A 23,524-nucleotide genomic window follows, 5' to 3' on the forward strand; every position below is an offset into this window, starting at 1 on the left:
CAAGAAGGCTGCCACAGACAGGAACACCACCCAGCGCCTGGAGCCCAGCAGCAGAAACGACAGAGCGACCCCCTCCAGACAAGGGAAGAACACCACACACTGCCGAAAGAACCCACAACAACCTCACCAGAAAGCCAAGGGGAAGGGAGGAGAGACCGAACAGGCCCCACCCAAAGCAGGAGACAAAGTTATCACATGACCAACCACAGTACCAACCCCAACATACCAGGGCAAGCCCCCAGCAGGTCAACAGGGAGAAAAGAGGATGGTGCCCGCCGAATAATCCAAGGCACTGACCCAGAGGACCAAACAAGGGCAGGGCCAAACCGAGCAAACCAGGAAGGGAGGGAGCAGCGACCATGAGCAGCCCCCTCCCCAACCCGACAGCACCGGCAACAGAGGGCCCAGAGGCACCTGTCACAGAAACTCACAGATGTGGTCCAGGCCACGGGCAAAAACGTCCAGCAGCAAACACCAACGCAGACACCTGACAGCAGCATAGGGGCCCCCAAACCCGGTGAAGATCGGGGGAACAGGGACAGGCCAGAACCAAGGCAACCACCCTGAAAGCAGGGGACACCTGGACAGAGACCCAGCTCCCTGCCCAACAAAGGCAAGGGGGAGGCTAGAAGTGCAAACCACTCAACAAAACAAGGCCAACAACAGGACCCAGTCCAGGGAAAGCAAGGGAACGACCACAGCAGAACTCGAACCAGACCAGGACACAACACCAAGAACGGGGAGAGGCAAAACCCCGAAGGCCACAGAGACCAGGGGAACCCAAAGAACAAACAGGGACAACCGGGAAGAAGACGCCACAAACAACTCCCATCAAGGGCGACCACCCCAGCCAAAAACCATGGGGCCACCCACAGGGGAGAAACATGGGACCGTGGAATACTAAGCAACCAGGTACCATACAAGCCCCCAATCGAACAAACAGCCGACCAACTAGCCAGAACGACAAAGGAGGACACCAAAACCAAAGGAGAGACCCAAGAGCAGCAGCAGAAGGGCAAAAATAGGAGAGAAAAACAGGGAGGCCCACAACTCAACCCTGCAGACGCCCCCAAAAAACATCCAAGAAGCCAGCAGACGGAACAACAGATATGCCAGCAACACACGATTCCACCAACATGGCACCCTCCTGTGTCCAGAAGGAGCGGCACAGGGACAACCGCCCCAACCCTGAAACCCCAAACCACCAGGGGGTCAGGGAAAGGCACAGGAACCAGCCACAGGCAGGCCACACAGGGAACACAAAGCGACAGAAAGACAGGGAGGGAGCCAGGCAGCCCACACCTGCATGCCAACACCAATGCCCAGCCTGCACCAGGGAGGTGCAGAGAAGAGGCTAGAAGAAAAGGACAGAAGACCGGCCTGGGCTCTAGCAACACCAGGCACCAGACCCCCAACCACCAGGGTCCAAAAGACCCACACACAAACAAGGTGCAAGGCGACCAGAGAAAAAATAAAGCAGACGAGGACACAGACAGACACCCAAAGGTGACCCCCAAGGAACCAAGGACCCCACGGCTGGAGCCGGACACAACCAAGCAGGAAAAGTACCACCAACCCTCCCGCAGAGGCAAACGAGGGTTCAAACAGGGACAGCAAGGCCAAGACTGACAGGGGCAAAGTCAAGGCCTCACCACAGACCCGGAGCCACACCAAAACCCAAGGAAGGATGAGCCAAGAGAACCCAAAGGCACACCACCCACCGAGGGGAGAGGGACCGGAAGAGGCAAAGAGAGAAACCAAAGCCCAGCAGAGCCTGCAACCACAGAGTCACCAAAAGAACAGGGACCAGAGACACCACAGGCACAAAACCAGCCCCCGCACCAGAGCGCCAAAGGATCCAGCCCAAACAACAAGCCCCAAGGGGAAAGGGACAGGACCAAGTCAACCCACAGGCACCCCACAAACTGTGCCGACGGCAACAAGGCACACCAGGGACAACCCAAACAAAAACAGTGAAGCCACAGCCCCAGGGCTGAGGCAAGGCCAGGGCAGAGAAAGACACAGCCAGGAAACAGTGAACAACAAGGCCACCAAGCAGGAGCGAAACTGCAAGCCGCAACACAGCACACGCCCCAGGGCAGGCAGACACCAGACCACACCGGCCGCCCCACTAACACTCCCACAAGCGAGGCAGAAGCAACAGGGGAGAAACCAAGGAGCCGCAGAAGCGAAGCAAACCCAGAACCCCCAGCCCCCACCGGTGGCAAAGGAACCAGCAGCAGATAGACAGAGGACCCCCAAAAGGGAACCCAAGAGGGGAGAAGGAAACCGCAACACAGCACCTAACCCCCACCAGCCAGCACAGGTGCAAACCACAAACCAGTGCCAGGCAACAGACAAACACCAACAACAAGGCAAACCAGAGGTACCAGCAGCGCAGTCCTGGAGCGAACCAGCCGACCATGGACAGCAGCGGGAGACCAGCGAGAGGCAGCAGAAGCACAGCGCACCAGTCAACGCCAGCACCAAGGACCATGTCTGGCCAGAGAGAGGGCACAACGCCAACCCCCCCAGGCGAGAAGCGAACCCAAGAAACAGGAAGGCAGGGAATGACAGACCCCCACAGGAGTAAGTAAAACCCAAACGAAAAACCGCCGGGAGAGGCAGACGTCACACAACACCGCCCAATCCCGTCAGCCAGCCAAGGCAGACAACCAGCGCAGCGCTGGGCAATCAGTAGTAAACATACACCCCAGCTTCCGGGAGGCAAGGACAGGGCCAGAGAGCTGGAACAGGAGACAAACTGCTATGCAATACTTAGCCCTGGGGCAGAAAGACAGCACAATACACCTCCTGCCCCCACCAGCCAGCCCGGGAACCGACAACCAGTACAGCTCCGGGCAGAAAGCCATCTGGAAACACCCCCGACAGAGAGAGAGAGAGAGAGAGAGACAACAGAGACCCAAACACCGACCAAGCAACAGGGTAGATGGGTCACAAAAGGCCAACAGCCTACAGCGCCAGGGAAACCCAGGCGGACACCCATCCAGGTCCGCCCCACTCAACTTCAGAGAGCATATGAGACCAAGTACACACAGGGAGGCAAGGGTGCAGGAAGGCCAGCCAACAACAGGCACGCCCAGACTGCCACCCAGGGAAGGCAACAACCAGGCCCAACTAGACAGCAGACCAGAACACAGGAAAAAAGGGTGACATGCCCACAGGCAGAAATAGGACCAGACAAGAAACCGCAATGCAGTACTCACCACCGGGGCAGGCAGACAGCACTACACACCGACTGGGCCCACAAGCCAGCCCAGGTGCCCTCCAGCAAACCAGCGCTGGGTAGAAGGGGAAAAGCCTGCAGCAACCGGCACTCCTAGGCAGTCACAAAGCCAAGCAGAGACCTGGACCGCCCGTGCACCACAACGGAAAGCAGACAAGTGCAGGGGTTTCCAGGGAAGAAAAAGACCTTAATGCAGGACCCCCACCAGCCAGCCAGGAACAGACCGAGAGGAACGGCACCCCAGTCGCAAAGGGCCAACCGCCGGCCAACGCGGCTCCCAGCAAGCCTGACAGGCTAGGAGACCGCGCAGCAGGACATTGAGGACAGCCAAGCAGCCCGACGAAGACAGCCAAAGAAGACTGCAAACCGGTAAGAACAAGCAAAATTCACGTCCCATTCAGTGAGAAGACAGAAAAAAAGAACAGGCGGAATGCAGGGTTGGTACAGCTTATGCACTCCCAGTGGGAGTGGGTGGAGATAGGTGTACCAGTATTCTCCTGTTCTTTTTTTTCTGTCATGGAGATGGTCATCTCCACTTTGTAAGGAATGGGACGAGGACTGGAGGAACCGTGAGGTAACAGTGCTCCTCAGCAGAGAATTACAGAAGAGGCAGTAAGAACATAATAAAATGCATTTTTTAAAGCCAGCAGCATGCCTGTTAATTAAATTGTTTTCTTGTAACATCTGCTAATTATTAAGAAGACAAGGTGTCCCTATATGCAGACAACATTCTACTGTTTGTATGGTACACCCACTAGATGATTAGGCACCCGATCTAAAGTTTACAAAGTTTTTGGTTTCGAAGTACTCAGACCTAAAATCAGTTGGAACAAATCCATATTCTGCCCACTACAAGCTAGGGCGATGGCAATAGACTGGCAGAATAGTTTAAGATACGAGACTCCTACTTTCAATATTTAGGAGTCAAAGTGACGAAGGACACAATGGCCCGGGACCTCAATGTAAAGCACCTGCTGGAATCCCTTCTGATGCACGTATGGGAAGGAGGTAAATTCATCCTTTCAATCCGGGAGTGGGCATCCATCTCTTTTTAAAAGGGTCCTCCTGCTTTGGCTCTTCTATTTACCACAGATCCCCCCCCTTCGAGCTATTGCCTCCGTTCTTCCACAGCCTAACCGGAATTAAGCACTCTTATCTGTGGCAAGGCGGGAGCCTGTAGACGGACATGTATCATTGGCACCAATCCATGCAGTATGGCGAGCTAGGGATAGGAGGCATCCAGTCATACAAACAGACACCACATCCAAATGTTTTGAACAACTTGCCTGTATGGGAACAGTGGTGACCGGACCTTACAGCTCTAGCAAAATTTGTTTAAGGATACTCCAGTATAGACGCTGCTGCAGGCGGGCAAGACGTCTTATTCACCCCTCACCACTAAAGTGGCATTCCCCTTCTGGTAAAAGGCACTTAGAATTGTTGTGGGCAGCAGGCTTGGCCAAGGGAACCCAGCAATGGACAAAAGGACTGCCTTTGGGTTGGTGATGATTTCAAGTTCTACACTGACCTAGCCACTAAATTTGATCTGCACGTGTCAATTTCATAATTATCTCCAGTTAAGACATATCTTGGGGAGAAATCTCCTACCATTTGTGAGGTTCCCGATTTCTGACCACTGGCAACAAAACGAATGATTGACCACAGAGGATAATGGAATGTCCCAAACAAATAAAACACTACTCATAAATGCCTCTAATTGCATTGGCCCCCTAAAGGATAGTGGGAACACGCAGAGGAAGAACGGACTCAAGATCTCAGTGATGCAAAATATAATTTAAATACCTACATAGGGTCTATTATACCCCTAGTGCCACTAAAGCACTATGATTTGCTGCTGGGTTGCTGGAAGTGGTCCAGCATGGCAAGAGATTTTTCATATGGCTCGGGGATGTCCAGCTATCTGGACATATTGGAGGGAAATCAGTCTCCCGTTTGTGGTACGTTTTCCCAGTAAGCTGGAGCCATGGCAACTTTGCTGGACCTGGTTGATGACTTGGATCTCGCCAGTGGTGCCAAGGTGATTAGTTTTGTGTTTCTCTTGGCAAAGTCTGACATAGCTATACACTGGCTATCTCAGCACCGCATCTGGAGGAACGGCTACGGAGTATGAACCGTTATTTTTTGTTTAACACATGGACATCACAGATGTCAACACATTTATGGCAGCTGACAGGAACACTTTGGTAAAATACCTTCCTAACCCTTGACTATTAAATGTTTCTACTGACATTGTTAGAAGATGTCACTGATGGAAGTGGAGACCCTCATTATAGACCTGTATGGCACTCATGGTATTCCAGCCCAGTCTATCAGTGGTTTGACATGAACTGTTTTTATATAACTGTGTCACCTTCCATTTCCCCATAAAAGAATCAGGTTTGCACTCTTTAAATATAGTATCCCAAGGTCTGAGGCCTTTTAGCAGTCAAGCTAAACAGATAAACCTAGGAGCCATCACAAAGGATTATCTGCCAAGACTTGTAGTAAACATTACTACATTAGTAACTATTAGCCATAAGTAGCCAGTAGCCAAAGGAGATAACCTGAACAGTCCGAGTGAGAGGCGACATTACCAGTTCCTGCTGTTAAAGTCCCTGGCTTGGACGGTGGGTCAGAATCTTTTTTTAAAAAATTTTTTTTTAAGCGGCACAGAGAGAAAAAAACCTCAAATCTGTTATCAGTAGAAAATCAAAGATGCCTAGTGTACTGTTGGCACACTGCTAATGTTGACAACTGCACAAGAAGTACTGTATCCATCTTGAAATCATTACAAACAAACTATGTTCCTTGGAGAAAACGTGGCTGGCATTTCCTACAGCCAGCACAAATAAACCTCAGGGGGAAAGGATAAGAAAAATGTACCTCTAATAATATTTAGTAAAACTTACTTGGGAACAAAATTGAGAAATTTCCAGCAATGATCATGAATTATACCATGTTCACTTAAGGAGAAATAAAGACGCATAAAGGAGATAATTTGCTGCTACCATTATAATAGTGAGTTTAATGTGAACTTTACGTTTTATTCAAACGATGTTTCTGCAGCCTTTCACTACCAGCCTACACAAGCAAATTGTCATCACTATGCCCGAGGTAGAAATAACACGAACCACTATTTAAAGTTTTCCAGTGCCACAGCGAAGTGCTATAGTGAGTGTTTGACTTTTGTGCAATTGGAGGCAATTTTAAAAGAATTTAAAAGCACTTTATTAATCTTCATTGTATGAGGGCAGCCAAGGCTAAAACACCTAAACATGCCTCATTTGTTGTATGAAATGGCAAATAGCCTAAAAGCCAAAGTTTGAAACTATTATAAATCACCAAAAGGATATGGGTTTGTGCAGGAGAGGGAATATTTAATGTTCTAAACAAAGGACTGGACCACCAACTAAGCCTGCAGAATGTAGATAATACGTTCTGCATTACAACAAGGCAAATAAAACTACCAAGTGGGCTTCTTGGAGAAAAAAACCTCATTATAGTCACTCGTGCACTTCCAATTGTTAGTCCTTCCCATCATTCATACAAATGGGGATGTCTGTACTAATGTAGAGGACAGTAGAAATTGTTTATAGCTTAGTTATTTGTCGCAAGTCAGAACTGAATCAAAATACTTCTGGCTTGCTAAGAATCCAGTATTTCACTCTCCATTTTAACCAAGCATCATAGAATTAATTACACAGAGTGATACATAATAGTGTTTGAACTCATTCAAGTGGCTGTTCCAAGTGAGTGTTCGGACAAGCTAGAAAATGTTTCCTTTTTTCATGGCGAAAATTCCAGTACAAGATTTGCAGAGTAGATTTTTTTTTTTCCGTATTTGTGACTCGTTTTCAAAGATCAGAGTCAATTTGTAAGAGAGAAGTGACAGCCAACACGTGTTTCGCCCCCTTTACACGGCCATCCGCCCTGGGGCTTCCTCAGGGCTTGTATTTAGAACATACATTGAGAAGGATTACCGACAGAAAAATGTGAGTCATGTATGGGAAACAAAATATACATGGAAAGAAAGAAACAAACAAAAGGAAAAGAGAAAAAGAACAGACGTGCGGTGTGGGTGGTGCACATACATTGTGTATCGTGTGTACACAACAGAATCATAAATGGAATTACATTAAGCAATGATTAGAGGACAGATAAGGAGGAGGTATACAATAATATATTACCAGGAAACTGCGCAGAAATAAGGAGAGGAGAAGTTGTGTTATATTATTGCAAGTAGCGTCAAATAAAACACAATTGGTAATGTGATTCTCTAATCATTGCTTAATGTACACACGATACACAATGTATGTGCACCACACACACCGCACGTCTGTTCTTTTTCTCTTTTCCTTTTGTTTTTTTCTCTTTCCATGTATATTTTGTTTCCCATACATGACTTAAATTTTTCTGTCGAAATCCTTCTCACTGCATGTTCTAAATGCACAGCCCTGAGGAAGCCCCAGGCCGGATGGCTGTGTAAAGGGGGCGAAACACGTGTTGACTGTCACTTCTCTCTTACAAATTGACTCTGATCTTTGAAAACGAGTCACAAATACGAAAAAATAAAATATCTATTCCGCAAATCTTGTACTGGAATTTTCTCCGTGAAAAAAAGATAATTTGTCTAGCTTGTCCGGACGCTCACTTGGAACTTCTTTCTGGATTAGGGGGTTAGGGGCCTCCCCCTGTCAAGGACAAGCACTATCACCAATACTTGCTCAATTAAATCCGGCCAGTAAGGGTTTGGAACCGATCACCCCTCCTCATCCTACTATCATTCACGTGGCTGCCCTGCAAAATATATCCAATAGATCATGGCATTTTAAAGCACTGGAGCCAGTTTGACCTCCAACTGCAATTATTGAAGACAGGATACAGGACATCATTGAGTGCACAGGCTTGCAGGCCTGCTAGCCTCGAAATAGGCCACTGTCTGTTGTAGAGAGCCCACTAAATATTGAAATGGCAATTGTGCAGTTCAAGTAAACCTGTGAGGTTTTTGAAAGTCCAGGAAGAATAGTAAAGTCTGATCTCTACCTCTTCCAGATGACCTCACCGCAGTGACATCATTTCCGGTATCCTCTGAAACTAGATGGGATCCGACAGGTTCTCTTGCTTCTGGGCCCAGTGACAACATAGTTTACCGCACAGCCCATATATGTCATCTGGCATAGCTGAAGAGCAGGATGGAGGAAGACAATAGGCCAAGAGGCCCCAGAACCATCCTTCATGAGACCCAGGTTCGAGGCTCAAACATTGGAATCATAGCCCAAATGTCCTGGACTCACTATGACCAGGGGAAGGCCTAGGACTGCACTGTATCTTAGATGGCTCTCATGAAGGGTAGAGTCTGCGAAGGAGCCAGGCGCAACTTCGCACTTTGATGGTGAACTACAATGATGTCAGGAGGTTCACCATCGTCTGGAGGTGGCCTATGATTGTGGCTATCCCACCTTTAACAGCCAGGTATTGAGGTGGGAGGAGAATGGCATCCCCAACTACAGAAGGTTTGTAGTGACCACTACCATCATTGCGTGAACACCCTAGGGGCAACGGTAAAGACGAAGGTGAGCACGGCAAATAAAAATGCTACAGGCCCACCTTGAACCACAGGTAAAGTTGGTGTGACTGCAGGATGGGGCACGACTCTTGCAGGTCCTAGTAAACCATTCAAATACCTGTATCCAGGGCAGCCAGAACCTGGGCTAGTGTAAGAATTGTGGATTTGTCCTTCTGCATGATGGTGTTCAGAGGGCTAAGATCTAGAATTGGATAAAGGATCCATTTAAAGGTCCTTATGGATGCCTGCTCATCAACAGAAAAGTCTGTGGATCTCATTCACACGTGGCAACGGAGCACAGCTCTAATGTCACCCCAAACAATTGGTAGTATCCAGGCCAGCCCGTATCACATACAAAGGGAGTGTGTATTTCGTCTTAGTAGGCAACTTGCAGTCATCAACCCTAAAGCAAGACAAAATTTTTTTTCTGAATGCCTCAATACACTTGGACTCTCAGTCTTGGAGGGGGAACAGGGAGGGGGGGCGGGGGTGGTAGTTTTGTATAAAGTTAATTGAGATTTTTTTTGCTTATTGAGGCCTGGACCACCATACTCTACGGCAAAAACTCAGGTTAGCCTGGCATTGGTTTTTAGCATCTGGGTACTTGCCTGTTCACTGGCAGGCAAGGATTAGTCCAAATGCCCATCAATGTATCACTTAGGGCTTTGTTGCGTAGAAGTAAGGGCTAATAGGAGACACTCCTAGATTGTAAAACGTCAGTAAGAACATTAGTCATGACCTCCTAAAAAGAAAACTGTAGATCCAGAACCTCAGCATCATGTCTAATAACTACAGCACTTTCGACCATTGGTGGCCCTCGTGGGAGGAGGCAGGAAGAGGGAAATCAACCCACCATCAAGGGAATCAAGCCCACCGGCCTCCTGTAAGTCCATGTACAAATTGTTATCATAATGTGGAGAAAAATCATCCCTATCATCTCCCTTATCCCCCAGTGGCAACAAACTCTGATCAGAGTTAGAACTAAGCTGGTTTAGCAACTGAGGGAGGCTCCATAGTTGAGGCAGTGTATTGTCTGAAACTGACTGTACGGGAACCGGCTGCATCGGACTGAAGTAGGGACGTGCCTTGGTCGGGGCGAGATGAATTCACCCTAATAAAGGATCCCCCTCTAGGACCAGCAACGTTTAAGGGATTGACGCAGGTTATGGAGGCAGAAAAAAGTCGGCACAGGAGTTAGTGTGGAAACTGAAGAGGGTACGAGAGGCACAGACAGGACCAAGAACGGATCAACAAGCGGTAACCCGACTGGAGGTCCCTGTGGATCCTCTGGGCCTGAAGGTGGGCCAAAGGAAACCAGAAGAGTGTAAAAAATGTACAGCATGGCTTCTCAAAAGGCATCAATTTCCAGCAATGTCGCCCATGACCGAAGAAACTTCGGTGTTTCAAAAACTCTTGCAGAATTGGCTCCTCAATCCACGATCGGGATCGAGATAGACTCCCTCATGACTTCTCTGAAGATGGAAAGTGGCAGGATGGGGACGAGTCCTGCTTAGCCTTCTTGTGTTTCTGCTTCAATTTGGACACTGACGTACCAGACAACCTCAACTGCGAAGAGGACCTGTTGCGGGAACGGCAGCGAGAGTGGGAACAAATTTGCCCCTTCGTCTTTGAGCAGGAGTGGGACTTGTGTGGTCCAACACTCAGCAATGTACAGATTCATTCATGGTCCCAGATTACCTTTGCAGTCATGAAAGCGCATTCTCTGCAGGACTTCGAGTTGTGCCTTAAGACCCCTATTTAATGTGAATGCAAGCTAGTTCTAGAGCAACATTTGAAAGGTTTTTCTTAGGGACACCTGATAATGGTGGTATGTCCCTGGCTTCATCTTCCTCTTTTAATATATAATTTGAGTGAATTGAGGGTTCAAAGGTGGTAAATGCAACAACAATTTTTGTGTTTGGTTTCAAGTTGTCAATAAGACCCTCAAGGAGTGATAATGTGGGAGATTTATCTGGACCCCTTCTGCTCCTCATGTAAATATTGAAAATGGACAAACTGCGTCATGTTGAGAAAGTTACAATAACCCCCATTAGATCCAAACTATCAATCACTATCAGCGCAGAACTGCAAACACAACCCACCTCTAGCTCTCCCAAAGTGGGCTGCCGGTTTTGACTCCATACTATAGCAAGTGAACCCATCAATAACTACTTTTTCTGTCTCCCACGTTTCCCGGAACAGACCGATATCTTGTTGAGCTATATATGCCATCAAGTCGCAGTCAACTACATTTTTACCCCAAGCCAGCTATATTTCAAGATAGTAGTTTGAAAAAGGAAGGGGGGTTACTCTGCCCACTCAGCTCATTTCCAGTCAGGACAAATAATATCTCCTTTTGAACAAGGTTCTCTGTGGAGTTGGAACTTTTAACGACATAGTGCTTACACCAGTTATCTGCAAGATTGTTGTCCAGTTTACACGAGGTTAATAAGTTCGGATGTGAGTCAATATGACCATGGAGTTTACACGAGGTTAATAAGGTCAGATGTGAGTCAATATGACCAATGGGACCCTGTTGGGGAAGAGAGAACTCCAAACCCCACCAGAAGGTTGGTCATGCAATTAGTCGCCTCATCTCCAGCACAGCAATCAGGAAACGTACCTGGGTCAGCAGGAGATCGAGCAAAAACATCAGTACACCCTATAACATGAAAGGCTGCATAGCCCTGGCTCCCTACTGGGGTACATAGATCAACTATTCCCATCTGATGATTGACCAAGGCCTACATCCACAGCACAATGGACAAAATAATTACTTCGATCATCAGAAAATAGAGCAATAGCATCAGTGCACCCTATAACATGAGAAGCTACATGTAATATATAAGTTGCTTTCAACTCGCTCAACTTCCTTTGTGACTTAGAGTCCATATTAGGAGACAGCCCTAGTCAATCATTTTCACCCAAGTTTGTTGTGGCAGCTACAGAGTACCACGAGACTCCAAGGGAAGGCAAAGATGCCTTTAACCTTATTCCCAGGGTTTGGCTCCTGTGTAAATTACAAGTGTGTAGCTCGAAGTTGACTAAATCTTCGACCAGATGGTGTGATATGAAGGCAACTTGTAAATAGTCATAGATAGATGTGCTCGATGTTCCCTTTTAGAGAGCACGATGTCAGCTCTGATCACTGAGAGACATTTTGTCTCAACTCTCAGCCATTGGATTGCTTTGTTAATCAGAGCATTGGGGTCTTCATAGGAGCCAGATTTTCAGCTTCGGGACCAGAGTCAAGAACATGGAATTAAATGGGGAGAATGTGGATAGTCTTGTGAATCCAAACGGCAATCATTGTCACAAGGTCTCCTCAATGGATTGGAAGTTAGCAGCCAAGAATTAGCATCAGGCAGCCTACTTCTGTCACCAAGATAATGATATCCCATCATCCTCGGCTGAATAGTGCTGGACAAATTGTTAGTAACACAGCTCCATGGAATCTGTGATCTTAATGGTCTTGATGACTCTGAGCTTGATTTGGTCACTGCACGCTGAGAGCTATTCGGCGTCTTACTTGGGACTCCTGCTTTTCCCGGTTGAGATCTATTATGGATAGTGGGGATCTCCTGTTGAGGTGCAGAACTTATTATAGGAGAGGGGATTTTCCTAATCGTATAAGACTGAGCTGTAGGGAGGGCTCTGTAACCCCCACCCCCCCACAACAGACTTTGGCATGTTCACACATACAGGGGCTAGTTGATAACTTGTTGACTTTGTCCGACAATAATAGAATTATATTTTTGAGGTGGTCCAGTTTGTTATCCTACCTTCGAAGACAGCTGTTCAGATCCTGAGAAGTGACACAGGCAGTGTTGGCAGGTAAAACTTGGTTTATATCCTTGGGCTCCACTTGAGGTCCCGTAACTTCATTAATAAACTGTAACCCTGTGGCTTCGTCAGCCAACTGCAACCCAGAGGACTCATCAGCCAACTGCATCAGCTCGAATCGATTGTGACAGGGAACATTAGCAACTTTATTAATTTTGGGCTACAATTGGAACTCTCAATCATTCCTAATTGTTTACACAGATTTATAAACTTTATGTAACGCACCTTGAAATATATGAATGGTTGAGAGAGGATGTAATCCCTATTTTGGATATATACACTGGCCTATCTAAAGCACTACGGGATTTTGTTTTACCAAAACAGTACTGTTAAGGCTTTTAATCCCCCCAAGGTTGAGAATTGGTTTTATCAGGCTTGTAAATTAGCAAAGACAGCTTTGAGGAAGGCTATAATAGAGGCGAATCGTGCCAATATCAAGGGAGCAAGAACATACAAGTCTACCCTGACCAAAGCAAAGAAGAATTGGGAAAATAACTTATGGCAAGATATTTTGGACGCTAGCAAAAATAATGACACTAGACTATTCTGGAGTCTTGTTGCCCAAACTAAGTCAGAAAAGCCTAATTCACATCACTATAACATTCCCCCTGAAAAATGGGTGGCACATTTTACTGCCCTCTATGCTCCGGGAAACTCTCAGGTTCTTAATGACACTAGCACTTTTAATGCACCATCAGCACTGAATCCCATCAATCCCACTTTTCTTTTAGTCTGGAAGAAACAGCTAGAGCAATTCTCAGTCGGGCTTTCGGCCTAGGCACTCAACCGAGACAGCCCTCCTGGGGGTGACAGAGAGTCTTAGGCACGGTGTCGATCAGGGAAACACCATGGCGCTCATCCTGCTGGATTTGAGTGCAGCTTTCGACACCGTGTCACATTCCATCCTCATTGACTCTCTGAAATCTCTAGGTGTGGCAGGCCAGGCCTTGGCCTGGCTGGCGTCTTTCCTTAGTGACCGAAGCTTCCAAGTGTTTTCTTCTAAAGCTGCCTCCGCCATTTGTCCTTCCACCCGTGGCGTCCCCCAGGGCTCAATTCTTAGCCCTTTATTATTTAATATTTATGTTAAACCCTTGGCAACCATAGTCGAACAAGCTGGGCTAACCCTGTTTTCCTACGCAGATGACACCCAGATTGTCTTCTCCTTGTCAGGGAGAGACGTAAACAACATCTCCGCACTCAAGTCGGGCCTCACTCTTGTGGCCGACTGGATGCGGAGAAATTGTCTCAAGCTGAATGGGGAGAAGACCGAGGTGGTCATTCTGGGACAGAACAAACATCTTTGGGGTCCTCGCCATTGGCCCATCGAACTGGGAAATGCGCCTACACCATCTACGGCAGTTCGCAACCTGGGCGTCATTACTGACGACAGGCTAACTATGAGACAACAGGCTACTAAGGTCTCAGCCATCTGCTTTTCAACCTTGCGATGGCTTCACAAGATTTTGTGGATGCTCCCCCTCTCCTCTCGCAGAACTGTAGTCCAGGCACTTGTAACATCACGCCTGGACTATGGCAACATTCTCTATTTGGGCGCAGATAAAGCTACTATACATGTGCTGCAGGTGGTGCAAAATGCGGCCGCGCGCCTGCTAAAGAATGTCCCCAGACGCACCTCAGCCACTGCCGCTTTGCGTGACCTCCATTGGTTGAGCATCCCAGAACGCGTTAAATTCAAGGCACTCTGCTATATGTTCAAGGCTAAGCAGGGTAGCGCCCCAGTATATGTTCAGGGGCTGGTAAAACCCTATAGACCCCTGCGCTCATTAAGGTCATCGGACATTGGCAATTTCACAGTACCAAGATGGAAGCTGGCAAAAATGGGAGGTCGCTCCTTTTCCACTCTTGGTCCTAAATACTGGAACTCCCTCCCATTGGCATTAAAATCTGAGACCAACTTACTCCGCTTCCGTAAGGCTTTGAAGACCCTGCTCTTTACTAAGCGTGACCAATAGTCGGCAGAGGCCTTAAGTCAAGGTGACATTCTCTTTTCTTCTACAGTCTATCCCTGGCGCCGGGAAACCCATTGTGGGTAGCTGTGCGCGGTACAAGCTTAAATAAATAAATAAAATAAATAAATTGACACGCTGAAATCTGCAAAGGCCCCCGGCCCGGACAAAATTCCTAGTGATTTGTATAAATCCAAACCTTTGATATGGTCCACATGTTTAAACATGTGGTCAAATGCCATAGTACCTAGGGGAAAGGTTCCAGATTCTTGGCTCGGAGCAGGAATTATAGCAATAACCAAAAAAGGTGATGCAGGGAAGCCATCAAATTATAGGTCTATAAGCCTCATCGACAATGCCCAAATTTGTTTCTCAAAACAAATCCTAGTGAGACTTCTTGATTGGGTCAATACTAATGAAATTGTATCCCTCCTCCAGGCAGGTTTTAGATTAAGAATTAGTACAACCGATACGATTTTTAGATTTACTGTTTTATATTGGAATTATGTTTTACTTCAGAAACAAAATCTATATGTGGCTTTTATTGACCTCAGAGGAGCATTCGATCTTATACCACGCTCTGCACTCTGGCAAGCCTGACAAGTATGGGAGTCCATGCTAATCTAGTACACATAATAAATAAACAGCATGTGAATAACTATGCACAAGTTCGCTGGGGCCTCAACCGCGAATTAACAGATTGCATTCCCATAGAGAGAGGAGTCCGACAGGGCTGTGTTTTAGCACCTACCTTATTTTCCCTGTATATTAATGACGTTGTAGATATTTTAGAACATTGCAAGAACGACTCCCTGGTTTTGAATAACAAGAATATACCTATTTTACTTATTGCTGATGACTCACTTCTTATATCTATATCACCGATGGGTATCCAAATTTTAATTGACAAGTTTTAAAGTTTTTGTAAATCAAGAGATCTAGAACTAAATATAAATAAAACTAAGTTTATGGTGTTTGGAAAGATAAAGTAGGGAAGTCGGAGCATGCATGTAGGTAGCGAGGCTCTTGAGAGAGTACATAACTGACTATCTAGGCGTTAGACTCATGGATAACCTAAGGTGGACTAGTCAACTCGATAAATCTACATTAATGATTGAACATAGATCTAATGCCATTTTAAGGTTTTAAAATCAAACTAGCTCACATATAATTTCCCCTGCTGTGGAAAACCATCGAGCAACTGCACAGGGAGCTGCTCTTTATGGTGGGGATATCTGAGGCTTTGGAAATTTACAGCCAATGACTATTGCAGAGAATAACTTTATTAGAAGGCTTCCAGGTTTACCATCCAGCTCTCCATTAACCCCCATGTATTTTTTTTTTTTTTGTAAAACATTTTTATTGAGATTTTCTTTAAACATCGTGTCATACAGGGTATAGAGATGCTCCATGCGACAGAGGATACATACAAAGCACTGGTCATGACTACTCTTTTCCAGTCCAAGGCGGGACAACAGAATTATGCGTATAAAACAGTTCTGGTTTATACTGTAACTTTTGTTCCTCGGGGTATAAAATCAGGTAAAGCAGTCCTCAATTGTAGGGAGAGTTTCCAATCATTATACATTTGTGTCCATCTAATGATTTATACTACAGGTTACTGAGAATCCAATATTGAACTAACCCCCATCCCTCCCGTTCTCTGGTCCACTAGTTTTCCCCGTGACACAACCACAAATTGTCCATCTTAGCAGTACCTTCCAATACAACAATCATTCACGGTGCATAGGAAATACAAAGCAGGGCTGATCTATCCTTATACTGTATAGCTACATTGAAGCCCAATCTCAGCAAGGGAGCCAGGGTGGAACAAAGAAATCTTAACATATCCTGCACTCATCGTACATTAAAAGTATGTTTATTCACTAACGTCTGACCCAGAGTCATCCTGTGGGGGTTCACATATATTTCCTCGGTAGAAGTTCCATTTTCCCCATACACTCGTCCATTTTTTGAGGCATCCTCGATGTGTGTTGACTGACTTCTCTGCCACCATTGCCAAGTCCATGTCTTTGCACTATTGACTAAGTGTCGGAGTAAGTCTGGATCCCCCAACGTTGCGCTATATTGCCTTTCGCCACCGTCATGCCCAATGTCACCCATTCCTGAGCTGTATTGTTTAAGTCCGTGGGTTCCCATATATCGAGAAGGCAACGTTTTGGCTCAGGGAGAATTGTGACTGTCGTGACTTGTGAGAGTGTTTGCATCACTCCTATCCAATAGCGTGATATAGCGTACCTGGCTCCCCACACTGTCTGAGACAAAGTGGTGTGTCTGTGCGATGTATTTTGTGTAATAGTGTCCTAGTATAATAAGTACAAGGCAGAACCTTTAGTTGCACCAGTCTAAGTCTTGATGGTATTGCTGCCTTCCAAGGGGATGCCAGCGCCTCCTGCCAGTCAGCTTCATCTACGTCACCCAATTCTAACCCCCATCTGGCCTTCAAAGCTGCCGTGGGATCTGGGCGGTTAGTCACAATTTTCCAGTAGGTTTGTGAGATTGCCTTTTTGTGGAGGTGGTCTTTGAGGAGTCTATCTTCCAATGGTGAAGATTCTGCTGGTCTTGTTCCTGGTGGGAGCAAGGATTGGAGTGCGTGCCTGACCTGCATGTAGCGGAACATTTCCATCTCTGCTAATCCGTAGGTGGCCTGCAAATGGGGAAACGTAACAATTTCCCCTTTTTTCCAGAGATCCCCAACCTTGGATATTCCTATCAGGTCCCACCGGTCAAACCCTTTAGTGTTGCGTAGTGTGCCCATCCTCTTTGTGTCCCATAGTGGCATAGCTTGTGTTATTGTTCCCTCCCATCCCAATGATCTCTGTGCCTCGAACCACACGTGTATCGTGTGTGCTGTTGGACCTGTGAGGGTGCCTCCTCTCGTTGTTGTATAGTGCTCCCATAATCCCCATATCCTCCAGTAGGTGTCTATCCACTTGATATGCAGGGTCATCTTGGGGTACATGCAGCCATTGGTTGATGGCGATCAGCTGGGAGGCCCAGTAATATATTTTAATATCAGGAAGGGCTATACCCAACCCCCGTGTATTTGAATGTCGGGATGAAAATAGTTACCGACTTGGCTATTTTAAAAAACTTATTATATTGGATCAGACTTTGGTCTACACCTGAACTTGGAGTTTTCAAAGATTCACTGGTAGAGCTATTGAATTTTCAAGGTACAAGGGATATTTCATGGGTAAAGTCCATTTCAAGTTGGTTCTCTAAACTTGGGATGCAGATCTTGTGGGACGACCCTAAAACTATTTCAAAATCTGACACCAAATTGCTAAAAATCCGATACTGGGATTACATTAACGACCATTATGCTATGAATAGCCAAAATGGGTCTGTAATTAGCACATTACTAGGCCACAAGCAAATGCCGAGGTTTGAAAATTTTTAGATCTAATATTTCCATCCTCAACCAGGAATCTGTATATACGATTCCGATATTGGACCCTACTTTTGAGGTCCTTTACAAGCATATGGCGCACTAATCAAGACCTCAGAATTTGCCCGATATGTAGCTCCGGAAACAAAGATGAGAAACAAGTATTGTTCTTCTGCAGGGAGTGTTGTCTTATACGTCATAAATGGTTAGTCCCGATCTGTCGCGGAATGGCTACTCGTAGTTATCTGGAAGCCATTAGGACTCCAAAAAGCGACACGTCGCCAAAAATTGTATTTGCTGTAAGTACATTTTTACAAGCAGTTTGGTTTAAAAGTCTAAATGTTCTAAATGTTACAGACTGTTGTGTTCCCTAGTCTGATACTTCCTTTGATGTATTGCTGCTTACTTGCCTATTTGCACTATGCACAGACAATGTATGCATTTGTTGCACAGCCCCCAATGCATATCTGAGGACAGCATTTGTAAATGTACTGCCTACTGTTGCTGTGCCTCACATGCAATTTAAAACAAGAAAATAAATTAAAAGCCCATAGTTACTGGTTTCGCACATCATCTTTTTCTAAAGTAACACATTTTAAATAAGCTTGCATCTTAGTACTTGCTGCTTTTTGAACTTTCTCCTTATGAGTTTTATCATATTTTTTTGCCTGGAGGAACATTACCAAAATATAAGAAATGTTTTGGATGAATATTGAGATTGTAATTTTAAAGGGTATTGTGATGATGCTGTATTTTGGTGGACATGGGTCCCTTTTCGAAATTGAGTTTTATGTACTATTCTCCTTGTGTAATGACTGTTTGTGCACTGTCTTTATTTGTCTGTGTATACTTTGATGGTTATTTTAACCAAAAAAAGTTATTACTACTAGCGAACCCCAAAGATGAAAGGAAGATCACTGTAGTATGGAGGTGGTTGACCACTTCCTGGAAAAAGCCTGCCTCAGCAGCAGGTCGTTGAGGTAGGGGAAAACCAGAACCCCAACATCAACCACTGCTCCCATCACCACTACTTTCCTGAACATTTGAGGTGTGCTGGTGAACCCAACGGGGAGCACAGTAAATTGAGAATGCTCCAATTCAACTACAAACTGCAGGTAGCACCAATGACCATAAAGGATGGGTATATGGAAATAGTCATCCTGCATGGTTAATGTCACTATCCATTCTCCAGAGTCGAATGCAGCCAAGACCTGGGTCAGTCTGAGCATGCTGAATGTTTCCTACCGGAGGAAGGTGTTGAGATGGCGCAGGTCTAAAATAGAACAAAGGCATCTATCCTTCTTTGGCACCAGAAAGTAGCAAGAATAACAACCAAGACCTATGTATGGCGCAGACACCCTCTCCATAGCCCTTTTGGCGAAAAGGGCTTGCACTTCCTACAGTAAGACAGACAGATGGTCCTCCGTGATGGTGGAAGGTGCAGCGGAGTGGCAATGAAGGACAAAATGGACCCCATTTAGATTATCTGCAGGACCACCTGACTGCCAACACGGCAAGAATCATCGGATCCTGCCTCCAGCCGCGTGGCTGTGCTCCGCTAAGGGCACACTAAAAGGGTTTGGCAGGCGAGGCTACTAGAGGGATGGCAGTGGACGGAGTGGCTTGCTGACATTGACCACAGGGCGGTGAGTGCCGCCACCTTTGCAGCGAAACTGCTGGGCACCTTGATAAGGTTGAACGGGCTGATAGTATGGGGTGCCTCTGCCAAAGTCACAAAAGTAACGGTGATGAGGTGGGACAAATAAGCCAAGGGAGCATACTGTGGCCCTGCTCTACTTGAACCGCTGGAGAGCGGAATCTGCCTTGTACCCAAACAGACAAGTCTGGTCAAAGGGCATATCCCTAAGGGACGATTAGACATTCCCTGAGAAGCCGACTGACTGCAGCCAGGCATGGTGGCAAATGGAGACGTTGGTGCAAATGACTCACCTGATGGAAGCAGTGGTGTCCAAGCTACAGAAAAATGTTGACTTGGTCGAAATCATGACCATTTTGTATGGCTTTGGTTAGGACAGGTCAGGGATCTTCTGGGACAGCGTATAGGACTTGAGCCACCTAATCACAAAGAGTTTGGAAATAGTGGCACAGCAGGCACCTGGAATTCACAAACCTGAGGGCCAAGATAGGTGGAAGAAAATACCCTCTTCCAAAGGTCTCCATCAATTTAAACTCCCCATCAGGGGGTAGTAGTGTAAGAGCTTTGTCTGACTTGTAGACCCCTGTACCAACAAACTTTCAGGGGAGGGGTGCTAAGACAAAATTTCAGGGTCGCCAGGGTTAGGGCGGTGTCATCTCGCAATTTGATGACCAACCAGGGGGCCAGAGCAAGGTTTGAGGGTATCTGTAAGTGTCTCATTGAAGGGCAGGAGACTCTGGGGATATAACTTTTTCCTAGCTGGGGCACTTTCTCTCTAAGGTGGAAAGCTGGAAGTCAGGAAATTCAGCTGCCCATTCATGACCATTGCGTAGATGCACTCTCCTCAGTGGCAGGACCTGGGGGAAGAGAAGTGTCCAGACTCGGGGAACATTTGAAGGCCCTTAGAGTGTTGGAAGTGATTATCCTTATTCTCCACGTGGTATGGTTGCCATATCTCATTACCAGCATCAAATTAATTGAACAAATCCCTACCAAATAAGGAATGCAATATGTGTGTTCTTCCTTGTAGACGTAAGTGGGGTTGGTGCCTCGACGGAAATAGAGTATGGCCTCAGAGGGGGTTGCAGCGGTGCAGAGTCAGTCAGCATGTTGGGCACCTAGTCATCTAGCGTCAGTGGAGTCCGCATCTGCGCCAATGCCCAGGGAATCGGCATGCAGCGTGACACCAGAGGTGGAGTTGGTGCAGTAGCAGGTGAAGACCCAGTGGTGGATTCAGATAGGCCAAATAACGCATAGGGCAAACCCAGGTTCTTGGGGCCCATAGGCACACCAGAGGAGTCTTAGTATCTGAAAAGTCAGAGCATGACCTTGCGGAACTCTTCTATCTGTGGCAGTGTTGCAGAAGGACCCGGAAATTGACTGTGCAGGGACAAGTTGCGGGATGTATTCGGATGTCAACCTGCTTTGGGAGCAAGATACAGAGGCCCTCACACCATCTCAGGAGAATGTGAGTGGCAGGCGGGGAAAAGTCTCATTTGGATTTTTAATGTTCTTTTCTATGGCTTAACCGAAGATTTAGAACACGAGGGCGATCAACCTTGGGAACAACTCAAGCAATTTCTGGAATGGGTAAGGGACGACTGATTTGGACTGGTCTTGCCACGGAGTCTTCCAGTGCTTAGCGACAGAGTTTCGCCTCACAGTCTCGAATGGCACTTGGGTTTACCGATGTACAATCACTACATGACAAAGTAGCGGCTCGACCCCAGGCAAACCTGATCAGGATCTGTCAGATATTTGTTTGCGCCACTCGCTTTATGGATTAAAACCTGTTGGCTTTAGAGGTGACATTTCTCTGGTACACAGAGTTTGAGGTAAATTGTCTCAAAGGTAGCTATGGATCCATGTCTGGTGACGCAGAAAGAAAGGAGCCGAGGACAGCGAGCAGGAGTGGTGTTTATATGGACCCAGCAAGTCATTTACGGAGTTGAACGATGTCAGTGCAGAGCTGCACAGTGCTACCTAACTGCGCGCAGAGGTACTGCTGAAAAGGTTTCCGAGCAGAGTCTGATACCTGGGGAATATTCAAAAGGTGAGCAATCTGTGGATGTAATTCTATATCAGAAGTACTTCTTACAGAGAGATCCACAACATCTGCAGACACTCTGGTCAGCTGATTGAAAAACTGCTTGACCCTCCACGAAAGCTATTCAAAGTTTAACTCATCTATGAGACGCCTACCTAATAGTGCAAGTAGCATTGACAATCCTGTGCGCACTAACACCCTAGGTGCAAACTCTCTTCTCAGTATGTAACATTTCTGAATCTCCAAATCTGGAAGGGACTGATGCGGTTGGTCGAAGGAAACTTATTCCCACTGCTATCATCAGGAAGTCAAAAGGGCGAAAACCTGAAAGAAAAACCTAATCAGGCTTTGGGTTCTTGTAGATGCCTCTGATACTGGGCAAATGCTTATGGAAGAAGCAATATACAGAAAAACATTGTAACTTGATCTGATGGCCTCCTGGGGCAACCTAATGTTGAACTTACAGTCATGAAATTATTTAGAAAAGTGCCAACTAAGCAACTGGCATTACTTCCTGGGGTTCTTTGTATGTCTCTTGGTGATCTTCAGCTGAGTTTTTTTTTTTTCTTAAATGAAAAAGCTAGTTTTTCTCTTGGCTTTGGCAAGCCAGGAAACTTTGAAACAAGCCACAGTGATAACAGGGGGATGACACAGCCTTGACGGTAGCAATGGAAATCTTAAAGCTAAAACAAAAGACAACAAGGCTGTAGAACGAGATCATGGTCAACAGGAAGGCCTGGAGGGTTAGTTCTTGAAGATGGCTTTATTTTGAAGGAGGTTTGTATGTGAGGCAGAATGCTGCATCTCTGCGCCAACTTCAGACATTGTCTGCAAAGTACAATGTCACAATAAGGTAACCGGCAGTATAAGCATCTGGAATTTTCATCTTCAACTGACATTTTGACATCACACTGGGAGCAGTTTTTGAAGGAGCCAGTGCCTGAAAGATGATTTAACTCGAGGATTTAACTTCACGAGTCACTACTTTTATATGCTGGAAAATGTTCTGCTGACACCAACCTTCTTTACAAAGACAAACATAACTGCAGACAATGTAATACCCCAACAGGATAAAAATGGGCACATTTGGTGAAGAGAAACACAGCAGAAGGTGGTTCGAAACACCCTGCTATGACAGCGGACAAAAGAAATGAGGTAAGCTGGGGGCTTGGTGCAGACCTTTCTGGCCTGAAGCAGACTTCACTAACTCTAGAATCAAAACGTAAAGTAACAATTACCATTTTCTATTGGGGACTTCAGTTGTAAAATGTTTTTTCTTCGTTTACTTATTAAAAAACTATGCCAATAAGTGAAGGTAGAAAAACCAGGTTTACAAAAGAAATTGCAGTTCATATTTGTGGTCAGCAATTATTCTGGTAATTATTCAAGGAACGATCCCTCCTTGATGGCAAAATCTGCGTTATTCATGCTAAGCCAACCACTATTTTTTGGTATTTAGATGCATGTGTGACATGAAACTATACATATACATACCTTAAAAACAATACAAAGAATAGCTTAAGCTTGTACCTTCTGTGAAAGATTATTTTTTATCTCTTTGAGTAGGGTCTCATGCTGCTTTCTTTCATGATCAGATGATTCTGTTAACTGCTTCAGTTTTGTTTGTAGTGCATGTTCATTCTTCAGTTGTTCTTCCAATGATACTTGCAACTTCGCTATCTGGCCACTCATTGAATTTATCTCTGAATTCAACTGCTTTGAATCCTACATTAAAAATAAGAACAAAAAACAATGATTGTACTGAAAATGATTCTTGCTAATTTT

General features: G+C 46.0%; 1 protein-coding gene across 2 annotated transcripts in view; it reads right to left on the reverse strand.

The window, feature by feature from the left end:
* The window catches only part of EEA1 (early endosome antigen 1), a 603,471-nt gene that overhangs the window by 211,985 nt on the left and 367,962 nt on the right, over positions 1–23,524 (reverse strand). For both annotated transcript variants that reach the window (XM_085653202.1, XM_085653203.1), the window contains one exon: positions 23,270–23,464. In XM_085653202.1, coding sequence (XP_085509328.1) covers positions 23,270–23,464 — 195 coding nt within the window. The remainder of the gene's footprint in view (positions 1–23,269; positions 23,465–23,524) is intronic.

This window comes from Triturus cristatus, chromosome 4_1, assembly GCF_964204655.1.
Source record: "Triturus cristatus chromosome 4_1, aTriCri1.1, whole genome shotgun sequence".
NCBI classification, from domain to species: Eukaryota; Metazoa; Chordata; class Amphibia; order Caudata; family Salamandridae; genus Triturus; species Triturus cristatus.